Source organism: Patella vulgata, chromosome 5, assembly GCF_932274485.2.
Source record: "Patella vulgata chromosome 5, xgPatVulg1.2, whole genome shotgun sequence".
Lineage (NCBI taxonomy): Eukaryota > Metazoa > Mollusca > Gastropoda > Patellidae > Patella > Patella vulgata.
In genome coordinates this window covers 69,983,158-70,000,083 of record NC_065883.2, presented here as the reverse complement: position 1 = coordinate 70,000,083, position 16,926 = coordinate 69,983,158, and the positions used below count along the sequence as shown (strand labels likewise).

Genomic DNA, 16,926 nt, shown 5'->3' with positions numbered 1-16,926 from the left:
CGAGGCTATGTATAACACACATAACAATATTAGACAATTAAAAAGAAATTAAATCTAAACTGTCTAACTGTCTTTCCATAAGAATTAAATTTGTATGTGTGTGGGTGGGGACAGTGAAGATGTTTGCTATAAATTGGACTTTTAAACTGGATAAGACAGATTCTGTAATAAAGTGTAAGAAATCTATTTTGTCTAATGTATATGGATTAATCGAAACCGATTTCAATAAATCTCCCATCTGGTATTGATTCTAGTTAAGTGAAGCCTTCCCCTGTCTGATATTACCAAACCGTGCTACAAAATTAACATGTGTTTTTGTTATCGTGGTTACAGCCCGAAGGACACAGTTGACATTGCTTTATTGTTGTTGTTGTTCTTCTTAGTGTTTAACGTCCGCATCCACCGAAGGTGATATCGCAGACAAGTTTTATATTTCATTTTTATTGTCATAGTGCACATGTAGGGGCCTATCCTTTGGGAGGAAACCGGAGTACCCGGAGTAAACCCACGAGGTTGACCCTGTCTCTAAGCCACATACGCTCGAAACCACAACCGCAAGCCAGAGGTTACCGACCAGCTAGAGGTCGAAGCGAGGCACTCTAGACCACTAGCGTTCTGGTTGATGTGACGAATTAGCCAATGCAAAGGTCTGTTATGGCGAGTTTTTGGCGTGCGGTGCACGGAACTGTGGGTATCCCAGTAGAAACATCAACGCTGATTAGTAAATCATAAGTCTGACGTCAGAGGGCCAAAAGCCACCCGTTTGACAACTGGTCAGATCTTCATGTAGTTGAGGCTATCGAAAGTATAAAAAAAACGAAACAAAATTTAGATCTCTAATTTAATCAGATTGGCTGTCTTGTTATTTTGGGGAGGGGGGGGGGGTGCATTCTCGCACCCGCATGTTGTATGTTTTTTTTAGATTGTGACATATATTCTGTATGCTGTATTATTGTACGAGGTGATGCCGTTTCTAACCCCTTTGCTGTATAGTGGTTTTCCATCTGTATTCTGTATTGTTGTTTTAGATTGTGTCATTTCAAGTCTAACCCCTATGCTGTATTATTGTGCGAGGTGATGCCTTTTCTAACCTCGTTGCTGTATAGTGGTTTTCCACCTTTTAGGAGTTGCGATTTTCTACCCATATGTTGTATTGTTATTTTAGGTGGTGCAGTTTCTAACCTTTACGCTGTATTATTAGCACGACAGCGACATCTTCCTCAGGCTAAACTCAATGGTATGAATGGTTGTGGTGAGGCCGTTATCTTTACATCTAAACAGGTAATATACGAGATTCATCACGACCAGACAACAAATATGCAGACTGTAATTTAAAAAAAAAACAACTAACACGCATTACATTGGATCCATTACCTTATGTTGTGTGCTGTTGCACCTCACCTTTGTAATCAGTTACCAGTAAACATTAGAGAATTTCATATTTTCACAAAACTCATTTGTTTATAATAAAGTTTATTATTTAGATTAGAAACATATTGTTTATGTGCGTTTTTATTGACGAGAGATTCTTTAAATGTTGCGCCTTGTACATGCGAATATGGGTGGATTATTAAGTGCATTACAAATTTTACAAATTATTATTATTATTAGCGGCTGACTGGGTAGCTTTGTGACCTCGGACCCACTGGTTTCCTTGGGCACCGATTGCGAAAAGAGAGAGAGAGAGAGAGAGAGAGAGAAAAATGGGATTTAACGTCCACTGGACACAAACTAGGTCATTTCGGGACGAACATATGGTTTAATTTTATTTCATTAATTCGCTTGCGCGTAGGGGCCTTTAGCAGTGGGGGGAAACCGGAGGACCTGGAGAAAACCCACGAGGTTGGACAGGCGACCCTACTCCTTGTCACGTGCAACCAGGGATTCGGCACCGATAGCGCCGAAGAAAACGAAACTAGCTCGATTTGCTTTTTCTGCACCCCATTCATAGATCATTTTTAACATAGGATATAGGTCATTAGTTGTTTTCAGTGGGTGCGAAGATAATTTTTTTTATTTTTATTTTTGATAAAAAAAATAGTTGTCAAATAATTTGTTTCCTAATCTTGGCCGATGGGCGCTCGGAACACTCCCCTGGATGTATGCCAAACAGATTGTTAGTACATATCGACAAGATACTACCAATTTTAAGTGGTAGATTACTAAATATTAATTTCCAAATGAAACTAAAACTATACAATAGATACTTCAAGAACATTATCATCCATTTTCTGTTGGCTCAAGTTCCTTAAAATGGTTTGTGATTTGTTGTTATTGATTGATCGAAACGTCGCCTAATAAATCTTTAAAATCCAGTGACACAGAACTTCTCCCTATACTGTGTTAACATTCACTAAATTCTTGTGTGCAATGTTTTGTTATGATATGGGGGAATTTCCCAGACGATGGCGTTTTCCCCTGCCCGTCATTTTATTCGCTTAAACTGTGGCCTGTCCAACCTAGTGGGTTTTCTCCGAATCCCTCCGGTTTCCTCCCACTGCTAAAGACCCCTACGCGCAAGTGAATTAATGAAATAAAAATGAACCATACTTTACTTTCTAAGTGACCTAGTTTGTGTCGAGTGGACGTTAACCTCATAAGCTTTTTATAGGAGCAACTAAGTACTTTTGTTTAAAGTTTGTATCCTGAAGGAATTGGAGAAGGCAAACGTTTTAATTTGTGGGACCTAATCACCGGTCCAGTGTACAAACGGTTTCTACTATTGCGCTGAATGAATTTATTAGGTCATTACGTTTTGTTTATAAGATATTCCTAGGTGAAACCCTAACATTAGTATACATTTTATCACTCAATATCTTATCAAAAATAACTAGTATGGTGGATGAGTGTCGTTATCAGTTCCGTACCAAATTGCACAGTTTCAACTAAAACCAGTTATTTTAGTCCGTTCTATAAAGCTAATGATCACACCACTTGTTCTATCCCGATCATTTTATTGATTGCAATAATCGGATATTCAACTTTTATTTTTCAAAAGGTTGTTGATTTAAGATAAAAGGAACATGGACAATAGATCAGAAGAAATATATCTAAGATTGTATCACGCATAAGTTATTTATACTTAATAACCATAAAACATATTGCCATTAAAGAATAGGCGTTGAGAGTGTTGTGTTAGCGATTCTTTTATACCCTTTCTTGTAAACTTTGTGAATAACAAAAAACAAAACCATTTGTCTGGTCTGAATAGGTCTGTTCTCTGCAAGGTTGCATTTTAACAAATGATATCGCGAACAATAGCGTTAGGTCTTTAAAATTTAAAACGGATCCTAAACCAGGATGTTTTTTCAACATTATTCCATTTCATATTCTCTTTAATGTATATACTATACGTGGACGTCCTTATCAGAATAAATCCATATATGGATTAAAGAACTATGTCTACACATTTCGCCTCTGATGACACATCAAATAATTTCTACTGATGTACAACCTTCTGTCTTTCTAGAGTCATTATTCAATCAAGCGAGCTGCGGTTATCTTGGGAATAGGATCTAACAACGTCATCTATATTGACTGTGACCAAAGGTAAATACTCCATGTTAATGATTCTTTGTGGATCGGGTCTTTATTTAAAGCTGGTCAAGTGGTTGATTAACCCTTCTATTGATTGAGCACACTGTCCACTAATCCTGGCAGTATTGACCAATAGGTGACCAACAGGATTAAGGAATGTCAATACCCCGACTAGCCCAGAAAAACACGATCATCGGATCTCCCTTGTTAACACTGGACAAAAAAACAAGGACTCGCTGTTCTGGTTACATCAGATCGCAAGTTTTTGGGTTTTTGCCCTTGCCTTTTAAGCAAAATGTAAATTGTGTGCAAATTCTGTGAACCCTCTAGAACCCACAATCTTAGGTTCGATTTAAATGAAACTTAACATATATGTTACGGACAATAAAATATTACAATTTAGTGTGACTTTGTCTCGTTGCCTTGAAAATGGCAACCGTCTTGAATTTTCTAGCGGCTAATAAGCTTTTTAAAAAGAATAGTCCCCACGGTATATTTGTGTCAATTTCGATACGTCTATCTACTAACGTTTACCTTGTATTTGAGCCGCTATCTGCTGGGCTATAAGTCTCAATACCCCAGCCAATGAAACAGTTTCCATAGTACTAAATCCAATAACATTATGTTCATTAATTCCTCCCTTGTGTTAAAAAAACATTAAATCATGAAACGAAATAAATTTTCGGTAGCTTCTTTTACTGTTTAGTTCCAAAGGGTAATCGACCGGGTCACCATGGGTAAAAAATACATACCCAGGACTAGAACAATGATTGGCTAAGTGGCTTTGTCTCTAGCTTGGACATGCCGATTGTAACTGTATATTCAAATTGATAATTATTATGGTACCTTTCAGGTAAGACCTCTATACCCCTTTAAATTAAGCTCGTCGCAGTATTTCGTTTGGTTAGTTCGAGAAAGGGATTCCTCGGCCCGTTGCTTCAGGGATATCACTTAAATTCTACAAACGAGCTTAGTTAGGGAACCACTTCACACAGTGGCGTGCATGGACATATACGTTTATGAACTGGGCATTTTTCATAAAAGCAATATCAGATTAGTTTTTGTAGCTTAATTATTGTAACGTAATTATTTGTATTAGAGGGAAGATGTTAATTAAAGATCTGGAAGATAAAATATTGGCAGCTAAACAGTCGGGTAAAATACCACTACTAGTTAACGGCATGGCAGGTACCACTGTGCTTGGTGTTTACGATCCACTGGAAAAAATTGGTGAAATTTGTGAAAAATATGATATCTGGTTTCATGTAGATGTAAGTTTTATGCATTAAATATGAATATAAAATTAAATGGTATTATTTTTCGCTAACTCCCAGAAACAGGGAGAGGTTAATTAATGCTGTATGGTCATTCTGAAGAAATCCAAATGTTGAATGCAGGAAAACAGCCTTTCGTGGCAGCATGGTCTATCGCTTTATGCATGATTCTTGTCACCGCAATACTGCGCGATGCGCTGTGGTACGCAGCAACGCGTGGAAGCCATGTTTGCGCACTGTACACACATAAGTTACGCATTGTCTATGAAATGCGCAGCACAACATGGACCGCATTGGTACACATTGATACGCAATGGCACTATACTTGTTTACGCATAGGTTAAGTGTTGTTTGCGCATTGTTCATGTCTGTCGTAACGCATTGTCCCGCAGTGTACTGCAGTGTCACCCACAAAACACATAGTTCCCGCTGCCGTCCCGCATCGCAACACATTATCTGGTAAATGATGCGAATTTACCCGAACAAATTCGTGTCAGGGAGGTCGTATTATTTGATATAATAAAGTGTATTTGTTTTGTTACTAACCTATATTAATTGAATTAAAATTTAATCCAGGGAGCCTGGGGAGGTTCGAGTTTACTATCAAGAGACCACAGACATCTTTTACATGGAGTAGAAAGGTAAGCTTAGTCCAATAACGAGAGAGAGACACACAAACTAGGGCATTTCGGGCCTTAACACATGGTTCAGTTTTATTTCAATAATGTGCTTGCGCGTAGGGATCTTTGACAGTAGGAGGAAACCCGAGGTCCGGGAGAAAACCCACGAGGTTGGACAGGCGACCCCACTCCTTGTCACGTACAACCGGGGGATCAAAACCACTCCAATTGACTTAATGACAGACCTTATGATACAACGCACACGCGCTAACCATTCGGCCATCCAACCCCTTAGTCAAACAAATAACTAAAATGATAATGCCCCTGTTCATGATCGTGTCCAAAATTAGAAATAAATATCAGACAGATATTGGTAAGTGCACTTGACTCTCGGCTAATATGTTCAAGGGCAACAAGTACTATGCCAATTTGTGACGGGTAGAGGCTATACGGCGAACAAAGCAAGTGTTGCTAAATCATTCGTATACAAACCGCTTTCCGAATAAAATTCAATTCCCTAGAATTGCACACGTGGCCATGGGTGAAAATAACCTTTTAAATATTGTGTTGACAGGCTCCACTCCTATCATAACCCAACGTTTTCATGGCACCTTTGATACACGAACTATGTTGCTCTTATATCAATAGCACCACCATTCCTTTTTTTATATAGACAAGATTCACATTTTGAAATGATGTGATTGATTATTCTTTTGCATAATGTCGATAAGGATTTGTGGGGGGGGGGGGAGCCACGGTGGCTCATTGAGGAAGACGTTGGCACGCTAAACCTGGAGGTCGGGTGTTCGATCCCTGCATTATCCGAGAAATTTCATACAGATTTTCCGGCGTGGTTCCTCCTTGTCAGTGGGGGACAACGTATAGTCGTTCGGATCGTACGAAAAACCGAGGTCCTGTGTACATATTGGCAAGCACGTAAAACAACCCCTGGCAGTTGGAATTCGATATAACAGTAGGTCGTAGGGACGCTGTCCGGGCAAAATTTTCCTCATAGCACACTGTATTGCGTATGCCTGTGTTCATTAGCCGATTCGGAGCAGAGCAGTAGGACGTTAAACCCCATTTCATTTGTTTATGTTAGTTGGTGTGCTAGGATTTAATACTTATCTTTTAGATCGAAATTATGTTTCTTGTTAATTATGTTTATGTTCTAATATTTCTGTTAGGGCCGATTCTATGACGTGGAATCCCCATAAAATGATGGGCGTACCCTTACAGTGTTCAGCTATCTTAACAAAGCATAAAGTAAGTATATTAAACATGAATTATATGGACTCAGACTAGTAATTATTTGCCCATTGACATCAATGTTAAATGGGTGTAACATCACAGGCTGTAGCTTTTTGCTCAACATTCCGTTGGTTCCAATCTCTATAGGCACAATGGGGACCCACATTTGGCAATCTCCTCAGCATAAATTTGTTGGGGGTGACCGTTTAGATATTTTGCTACGGGGATTTGAAGTTGACTGGGGTGAAAATCTCACTTCCGATACAATAATTGCTCCGCAGAAAGACATTTTACACACCTATCCCTCCGCTGTAATATCACCAATATTACCCAAAACTGCTATAAAATTGCAAATTTGATCCCTTTTCTCCTATTCTAGACCAAAAGGTCAACCCAAAAATGCAGGAAGAGGGGGGAAAAATTAAGGGAAAAATTGTCTATTAATAACTCGCACTACATTCGTATGAAATAAGGGGAAATAATTACTAGTCTTGGTCCATACCGGCTCGAGTTCACGAAGCATTCTTAGACTTAAGTTAAGAATTTACCCAACTTTCAATCACTGTTGATAAGAAATATCTTTGGTCCAGAAACACATAGTTTCTTAATGATGTATTTGATACAATAAAACATATTTTAGTTCAAATAAGTAGAACAATTTTGAGTAAATTCTTAACTTAAGCCTGGGAATGCTTCATGAACACATGGCCATGTCTTTTTTCTGGTTTAAAATTTATAAAAATTATTTTTCAAGTATAATCATAATCACCTTTCCGGGTCATCGGGATGCTCCGATTTTAATTAGACTAGAACACTGCGACCGCATATAATAGTTCATAAACAATCTACACTACATTTTGACAAAACTTCAAACAATCATAACTTCCCACAGAAAGAAATTTGACTTTAATTTTCAATATATTCATTTTTCATTTTTTTAAATTTTGAACTATTATAGCAAGACAACTTCCGCTGAATCCTTCAAAACACAAATTTAATCATCCACAAAGCTTGTCCCATCAGTACTATTCGACATAACACAAAGATCATCCCAATTCTATGTCGTGGGTCGCTCCCGGCGTTGGCCGAGAAAGTTCATCGAAATTTTCCGGCGTGGTTTCCCCTTGTCTGTGGTGAAGGGCGGTGGGCCTGACAAGGAGAGCTGTCTAGTCGTTCGGATGGTACGTAAAACCGAGGTCCCATGTATAAATTGGCGTGCACGTAATATACCCCTTTGCTGTTGAAATTCGATCTAAGAGAAAAATTATCCAATGAAACGGTATGTTACGGAGATTTCTTGACGTACTCTGCACGAAACTGTGGGTAAATTCATAGAAACGTCAACGCTGATTGATTAATCAATGTCTGATGTGATAGGTTTGACCCCTGAGGTGAACTCCCACTATAACTTGTCAGATCTTAAGGTAGTGTAGGCCATCGAAAGTATAAAAAACGAAACGAAATATAGATCTGTATTTTAATCAGATTGTTGGTACAATCGATTTTATTTGAATTTTATCGATGCACTGAATGACTTTCATTGTTTTATTTGATTGCAGGGTGTTTTAGAAGAAGCCAACCAGATGAATGCTAATTATTTATTTCAAAAAGATAAAAACTACGATACATCGTATGACACTGGCGATAAGACGATACAATGTGGACGACATAATGATGTATTTAAACTATGGTTAATGTGGAGAGCTAAAGTAAGTATGCATTTTGTGTAAAAAGTCGTCAATAGGATAGTTTGTCTGTGATTCTACACTAGGCGGAATTGGATGTTAATCCACATTTTTACTACGGACAATTGTTGATTCCACCTGTCTCGTTTATTTTTCTCAAGGTGGTTGGATGGCGGAATGGTTAGCGCGTGCGCTGTATCATAAGGTCTGTCATGGAGTCAAATGGCTTGGTTTCGATTCCCCGAAACAAAAAACCTACCAGGCCTCGTTGTTTTTTCTTTTTTCCTTTCCCCAGCATAACCTCAGTCTTGTGCTTTATCCTACACTTAATCTGGCGTAAACCAGCAAAAGTGTGCAGTAACAACGAGCATGTAGAGTTATTGCACAGTTAAGCCCCAGCCAGCCTATAGAGGGAAAACAACTGGTTTTTCGACAAAAAGAAGAAAGGGGCATAGCTAACGTTACTGGTTTTCTTTTCATATTGACTATGATAGCAACTATGTCTATGACCAATATTCTTTGGGTTTTTTTTTGTTTTTCGAAGTGCGTGTTTGTCACTAAAACAATTGTCTTTTATATGTTTCGGGCCTTTAGTAAATGTTTATGAATAGTTTATCATAGAGCACCAATTTCTTTTTGTTCATACTGGAAGTTGCTGTAAAATACTATTTCTAATTTCCAGGGCGATGCAGGGTTTGAAGATCAACTGAATAAAAATTTTGACTTATCCAAGTAAGTATTATATAATATAGTATAACAGGTTACCACTCAAATTGGACAAGACGCCATAAGACAAACGCCTGTAAATGAATACTTTTGGGGGCGGGGGAGGGTTTGTTTTAACAATTATTAATAACATATTAGTTCCAAAGCATCGATACAATGCATGTGAGGTCTAATATTAAGAATCAAATCGTCTTCGGTGGTATCATTAATCTCTAACACACGGAGATATATATAATTGGTCAAAAGATTATTTTGTACATGAAAAAACTAGAAACTGTGTACAAGTTGTGGTCTGTAGCTTGAAAATTGACTGAGATGCGGACATTTGAGATACCTATAAGTTTTCGAAACAAAATATGTATCAATAATTTACTCGAGTTTCAGATATCTTGTCATTGAGTCAGCTGGCGTGGTTTCGATTCCCCGGTTGTGCGTGCCAAGGAGTAGAATCGCCTGTCCAATCTCGTGGGTTTTCTTCGATCCTCTGGTTTCCTCCCACTACTAAAGACCCCTACGCGCAAGCGAATTATCCAAATAAAATTGAACCATATGTTAGTCCCGAAATGACCTAGTTTGTGTCGAATGGACAAAACCACGCCACTCGAATAAAGTGCACACCCCACTACCACTACCATCGCCTCCATCCACACACACCGGTGCGACGTGTTACATGTATATATGTCTTTAGGAGGGATTTATGGAAGATTAGTTCTTACAAACTAAATAAGTTGCCTCATTAAATCAAGTTTTTTTTTATATTATTATTATAGTTTGCCAATAGAGAATTTAGTTTTGTGAAAATTGGCGAAAAAGTAACGGTCTATACATGTAGAGTCTTTATTTTAAGGTACATGCTAGAGAAGGTCAGGACCAGAGATGGATTCCATTTAGTTATAGAAGAGGTAAGAAAACGAAACTAGTATATTATTGTTTCTTGAGTAATACAGGGGAATTTTGGATAGGCAGCGGTATTACCGTTTACTCATTCTCTCATTCTAACCACTAGGGACCCTTTTACACACTTTCGATTGCGTGCATAGGTACTTTGGGTAGACCCCAGGATTTCGTACATGCTTGGTTTCCACTTTCACGATAGGCCTCTGGATTGAATTCGTGGCTTTAATTGTGGATTAATCGTGGTGGTCCTATCAGGTTTTATCACATATTTAAGTCGTAGCAATTGTGTTTATCGTATCCAAACGTAACCAAACGTATCTTAACGTACCAGACCGTGGACCCAATAGGGACAACCCCATCTCAACGCATCGTACAACAGTGAGAACTTAGGATTAACAATTTCTGCGTTTTCTACGCCTTCGTTTCGGAAAGGATCTTTCGTGGTACCTACGAAATCAATCAGTGCATTTTATTTTTAAAGATGATTGCGACTAGTGTTAATATAAATAAAATCTGCATTGCTTTCTATTAGAGCAGTAACAAAATTACTCCGCTACTCTTGGTTAATATGTAGACCACTTTATCTATTTACAGATAGAAGCACCAAATGTATGTTTTTGGTATATACCTTTAAAATGGCGATCTCTACCATTCGCTCAAATTGAACACAAACAACTGAATAAGGTAAACATATATACAATTAAATATTGGATATGAAATGGGGGTTATACTTTACTGCACCGACTGGGGGATCACGTGGCTAAGTGGGTAAGACGCTGGCTCGCTAGCCTGGAGGTCGGGTGTTCGATCCGTGCATTGGCCGAGAAAGTTCATCCAGATTTTCCGGCGTGCTTTCCCCTTGTCAGTGATGCAGGACGGAGGGCCTGACAAGGACAGCTGTCTAGTCGTTCGGATGGGACGAAAAAACGAGGTCCCGTGTACATATTGGCGTGCACGTAAATTATCCCTTGGCAGTTGGAATTCGATATAAGAGTAGGCCGTAGCGCCGCTGACCGGGCAAAATTTCCCTCATAGCACACTGTATGGCGTATGCCCGTCTTCATTAGACCAGTTTAGGAGCAGAACAGTAGGACGTTAAACCCCCATTTCATTTCACTTCATTTCTGCACCGACTGGGGTAATGAAGACGGGTATACGCCACGCAGTGTGCTATGAAGAAAATTTTGCTCGAACTGCCGCCTACTCTTATTTCGAATTACTCTTATTTTGATTTGTAAACGGTTCTCTGATTTACGTTCCATCCGAATAACTAGAGACTGTTTCTTGTCAGACCCTCCGTCCTGGACCACTGTCAAGAGGAAAACACACGGGAAAACAGAAATACGTTCTTTGAATTCAAAATAAAGAGAGAGAGAGAGAGAGAGAGAGAGGGAGAGAGTGAGAGAGGGAGAGAGAGAGAGAGAGAGAGAGAGGGAGAGAGAGAGAGAGAGAGGGAGAGTGAGAGAGAGAGAGAGAGGGAGAGAGAGAGAGGGAAAGAGAGAGAGAGAGAAATGGGGTTTAACGTCCACTCGACACAAACTAGGTCATTTCGGGGCTAACACATGGTTCAATTTTATTTCTATAATTCGCTTGCGCGTAGCGGTCTTTAGCAGTGGGAGGAAATCGGAGGACCCGAAGAAAACCCACGAGGTTGGACAGGCGACCCTACTCCTTGTCACGTAAAACCGGGGATTCGAAACCACGCCAGTTGACTCAATGACAGGTCTTGCGATACAGCGCGCACGTGTTAACCATTCGAGCCCCCCCCCCCCCCCTGAATTCAAAATAAAATTAACAGACTATATATGGACGATCCGCAACAATCGTAGCTAGCGTCAACTACAACGGCTTTCCCATTTTGAGAGGTACATTTCTGATGCTACGCTCGCACTTTATGTCAAACCCAAAACATATGTATGATTTTCTTTGCAGATTGCACCAATGATAAAAGCTCAAATGATGGAATCGGGAACGATGTTAATACAATATCAGCCGCTAGGGGAGCTGCCAAACTTTTTCCGGGTTGCCATGTCTAACCCGGTCATAACGACACGTGATCTCGACTTCCTTTTAGATGAGATCGATTGTTTGGGTAAAGATTTGTAACACAAGTTACATAACCTCGCAACGCCCCTACCCTCTTTGATTATAATTTGCATACTTTAACCCTTCTGACCCCCCTTTTGATTTGATTACTCTAATCCCCCAGAAACCCAATTTTGGTTTAACCATTTGACTACCCCCTTTGATCTGCATACGTTAAACCTTTTGATCTACATACGTTAAAAGACCTTTTGATCTACATACGTTAAAACCTTTGATCTACAGACCTTAAACCTTTTGATCTGTATACTTGGAACCTTTTGATCTACATACGTTTAACCCCTTGATCTACATACGTTCAAACTTTTGACACCCCACAAAGATATATTTAAAAACAATTAGCAGCAAAAGCTAAAATCTAAGATTCCTGTATGGGGCAGAAACCATACTCTATTATTTGTTTTATTTATTGTTATTGTTGTTATTTGTTGTTATAATTGTTATTATTGTAGACGTGGTCGATATTTTATTAGCCATCTTGAACTATATGAAATGTGATTGCATTCATTATATATTTTAAAATTGGATTGCTCTATCAATAATTTAATACCTCTTCCTCTTTGTCAAATATTCCTTCTAGCCTTTGGAAATTAGTGTGCCATGTTAGATATATACATACATGGGAATCAATGATTTGCGATATTCCATGTGATATTTGTGTATGGCAAATCTACGGTTCGACATTCGTTAACAGATTTTAAAATGCAACCAAAGGATATAATTGAGACAGGGGTGGGGTTGGATTTGATGTCTCGTGAACTAAATATTTCTGTCGTAGGAGAAAGTGTCGGACACAGGATATTTGTTTGGTCCTCCGAGGATATTTTAGAAAAATCGGGGTGATTTGTAGCTCATATCTGGACCCGAATATAACATTCAAGCATATCCCCTGCATCACTCCAACCAACATAAACCTCATGACTTACGTTTTTCACAGAAACAGAATAATAAGCTAACTTTGTATACTGTAATACAGTGCGGGGCGGAGCGGGGGCGGGGTCTTTGGGGAGACGCAATTTGATCCTATAACTATTGTTACTGAAATTCCATTTATAACCGCCTTATCGTACCATATCCAACGAATAGCTAAGCTTTCGTTACTCTTGTAAAATTATAACCGGACTTTAAGAAACTCTATCGATTCTTGTTGGCTGCCCCAAACCTATCGGGCAATAATAGCTTGTCGAACTGTACATTTCCCAACAAAAAGTCATTGGTGTGTTGATAAATCAGTTTTGTCTGAATTATTGGCGTCTTCTGGCCTTTTCATTGGAAATTATTTAATATGGAACATTAGTATGAACACAACACCGAGCTCAGTTTAAGGGTCACAAAACATTTGAAGAGCCCTGGGGAAGAACGATCTAAGTCACATTTTTGTCTTTTCGCATAAAACACAAAACACGCTTTGAAATCTGAAGGACAAGATTGCTTGACGCGACCCGGACGCTTTAGATTTAGATCGTTCTCGACCGGGAGACCATTTCAGAAGGGCCCTAGTTTGATGTGACTCAGATCGTTTTTACCTGAAATCGATTGTTCCACAGAAAGCTTATACGCTTTGCTACCAGATGGGGGCATTAACTGGGGTTCATGGAAAAAGGTGACTTAGATCGTTCTTTCTCTGGGCTCTTCATTTGTGTCACTGAGAAAATAAACAATTAACAGAATCTGTTTTGGTGGTGCTGGTAAATGGTTATAATGTTTTAAATTAAAACTAACAGCTTTGTAATGATTTTGATTTCTAAAAGTAATTAGAACTATAAATGTCAATTCTTTGACATGCATTAAGGTTAAAATAATTCTAGATAGTGTAGTAATAATAACATCTTATCACAATCTGATTAAAATACAGATCTATATTTCGTTTCGTTTTTTTATATACTTTCGAAGGCCTCTACTACATGAAGATCTGACCTGTTGTCGTGGGAGGTCGCTTCAGAGGTCATACGGCAGGTTTTTTACCCTATGACATCAGTCATTTGATTAATCAATCAGCGTTGATGTTTCTTGTGGTTAACCACAGTTCCGTGCAACTCACACCAAAGACTCGTGGTAACAGACCATTTCATTAGCTAATCCCTCACATCATCCAGAACACAGGTTATATAACAACTCTTCCAGATCCTAGTGTAGTAAAGACAAGTAAAACAAAATTTTGAACTAAAAAAAAACGAAACGAAATAGGATCTGTGTTTTAATCAGATTGATCTTATCAATAACTACTCTAAAGTGTGTTGTCTTAAAAGTTATAGATACTAGAAAATGAAAAAAAAAATATTTGAACAATTAATACTCATGTGCTCACTAATTTTTGCATCAAATCACTAGCTTAGATCTGATATTTAATATACAATTGTATACGGAGGTAATTGTGTGATAGCCATATGGAAACATTGTGATGATAGATTGAATTATAAACCAATAAAATTGATTTCAAAATTTGTGTTTGGCTTGCAATGTTTTATACCGTGTACTCCATTACCTTGAAATTTCAGCCCGGCTTCTTTATTTTGGTGTTAAGTAATTCAGATCGGGTCATTGGCGTTATTGTTTAACCAGGCCCCGAGTTCACAAAGCATTCTCAGACTTAAGTTGATAATTTGCTCAACTTTCAATCACTGTTTATGAGAAATATCTTTGATGCAGAAACACAAAACTTTGCACATATTTCTTATTGATATATCTGATACATTAAAACAACAAAATTATTATAAAGGGCTATATTTTAGTTGAAATAAGGCAAACAAGTTTGAGTAAATTCTCAACTTAAGTCTGAGAATGCTTTGTGAACACGGGGCCGGACTGTAACCAGAAATATCAGATATCGTCCCATGAGAGGGAAAAGGTCGTAAGCGAGAAAATCGAGTTTAATGGTTTGAAAATGGTCCTGTAAAATTGTTTATTTATTGTTGTTTTTTCTAATATTTTATGATTGGGGATAGTTACTGCACTCATCTAAATGTCTCTTACGATCTTGTTACACTGCCACCAGTGTACTTACTACCTTTTGTCACTTGCGACCTTTTACCTCTCAAGGGACGATATGTATAATAGGTAAATTAAAACAAACTTTCTCTAGCCAAAAGTGCCCCAGAAATGTTCTGTCATGTTTGGTGACACCAATATCATTCTGTTTGAAATCCTTTGACATTTGCTATAGATTTGTAGAATAAGGCATACGTTTGGAGTCAGTCGAAATTAGGGGGTAGTCTTTGTTTGGTGTCAAATGTATTCATTATAATTTGTAATCCATAATTTACACTTTCGCAAGACAGAAATTATTCTGAAAATTGTCTATTGTCTGTTATCACCTTAAGGCTTGATCTCACTTTTACAACGTACATCTTTGCAAGTGCATATTTCGGCGCTAATTTCGAATGGGTATTCACCCATCTTGAAAGCCTATCAGATTCCTCGATCATCGCGAATACCAAGTCTCGCGCTTTCCAGCTAAAATGTCTACCTGTGACAATCGAGTTGCAAAGTTCGGGAATTGTAAAGTAATCTATAGCAACGTCAAGGTGTTGTAAAATTCACAGTCGTTGCTTCAGGAACATGCAGCAACCTAGGTATACAAACATATACTAACGATGGCGAACTATAGACAGGTGTGGAGACTGCTGCAAGGATTTTGCAAACATGGGGCTAATTGCATTGTACGCATGTTCTTTGTAACAAGTTACTCATTTATGTTAAACGGGTTATGTTTGACTGTGCCATAAGTACAGCCCAATTTGAATGTATTTCACTGTCGATTCAAGGACAGGTAATATGGGAGAGGAGAGGGGACGGGAGGGGTCGGGGTCTCTCTTGATTGTAAGCTATATGTATTTATCTTTATGGATGTGCCTGTAGAATTTATTGACATATTCAAATTACACTGCCGAAGACATACCTTCATTTCCAAAGTTCCGGAAGGGGGTAGGGTATTTTTTATTTATTTAACTCATATTAACATCGATTTGGTGGCAACCTGTCGGGGATAGGGGATAAGCTGAGTCCCCCCCCCCCCCAAAAAAAAAAAACCATAGATTTAAATATCACTGTACTGAACACACAATATCACTTTATAGCATCTGATAAATTAAAGGTGGGAAAGTTCGTCCACGGCATCGAAAATTGAACAACTTGCCCGTGGTGAACTTTCCAATTAAGTTGGCCTCCGTATCTTCACACATCAAACCTAAACAAAACCATCCCCAACATGCTAAATTACAACCGTATAGTGGTTAACAATCCTACGTCAATTTGTCTCTCAAGTTATGGTTATGTGAAATATAAAACAACAGACCTGTTTTCAAAAAATCCACATTGAGGTTAAAAATTAAATTTTTTGTACCTTTCACCACCATTCTCGCATCTGGAGAGGGGGGTGGCTCAGCGTGCCCCGCGGATCAGCTCACTCGCCTCTCCCATACAATAAAGAGCGTGACACCAACCAAAACAACTAGGAAATTCTATGTGGCACCAACCCACATAATCAGTATACCGCTACCCATAACAACCAGTACGGACGTTTTATTGCTTTTTTTATAATAGAAATCCAAAATTATAAATCCAAAATGGCATTGCTATATAGTGGTCTTTGTCAAATTATATTTAGAGCTATCATAAGAAAATGTGAATATTATTTCGAAAACACTTAAAGGAAGCATTAGTTATCAGTCTGACACAACCACCGTCATAAAATAATTTGATATGTTCAATTATTTTTGTATCTTTATTCCAGCTTATAATTTTATTTTATTTCCCGTTCAAATAGAAACATCATATTTACAGGAAAGTCACTGTTAATATTAAGACCACAATTTTCAAAAATCGACAAAAATG

At 38.3% G+C, this 16,926-nt stretch overlaps 1 protein-coding gene across 2 annotated transcripts in view; it reads left to right on the top strand.

Annotated features, from left to right (window-relative positions):
- LOC126820607 (glutamate decarboxylase 1) overlaps positions 1 to 14,488 on the top strand; it is a 37,109-nt gene extending 22,621 nt beyond the window's left edge. For both annotated transcript variants that reach the window (XM_050548679.2, XM_050548680.2), the window contains exons 6-15: positions 1,166 to 1,281; positions 3,470 to 3,549; positions 4,637 to 4,808; positions 5,388 to 5,452; positions 6,619 to 6,697; positions 8,242 to 8,391; positions 9,050 to 9,099; positions 9,941 to 9,995; positions 10,585 to 10,674; positions 11,923 to 14,488. In XM_050548679.2, the coding sequence (XP_050404636.2) occupies positions 1,166 to 1,281; positions 3,470 to 3,549; positions 4,637 to 4,808; positions 5,388 to 5,452; positions 6,619 to 6,697; positions 8,242 to 8,391; positions 9,050 to 9,099; positions 9,941 to 9,995; positions 10,585 to 10,674; positions 11,923 to 12,096 (1,031 nt within the window). In that variant the 3' untranslated portion in view covers positions 12,097 to 14,488. The remainder of the gene's footprint in view (positions 1 to 1,165; positions 1,282 to 3,469; positions 3,550 to 4,636; positions 4,809 to 5,387; positions 5,453 to 6,618; positions 6,698 to 8,241; positions 8,392 to 9,049; positions 9,100 to 9,940; positions 9,996 to 10,584; positions 10,675 to 11,922) is intronic.
- The last annotated feature ends 2,438 nt before the right edge of the window (positions 14,489 to 16,926 follow it).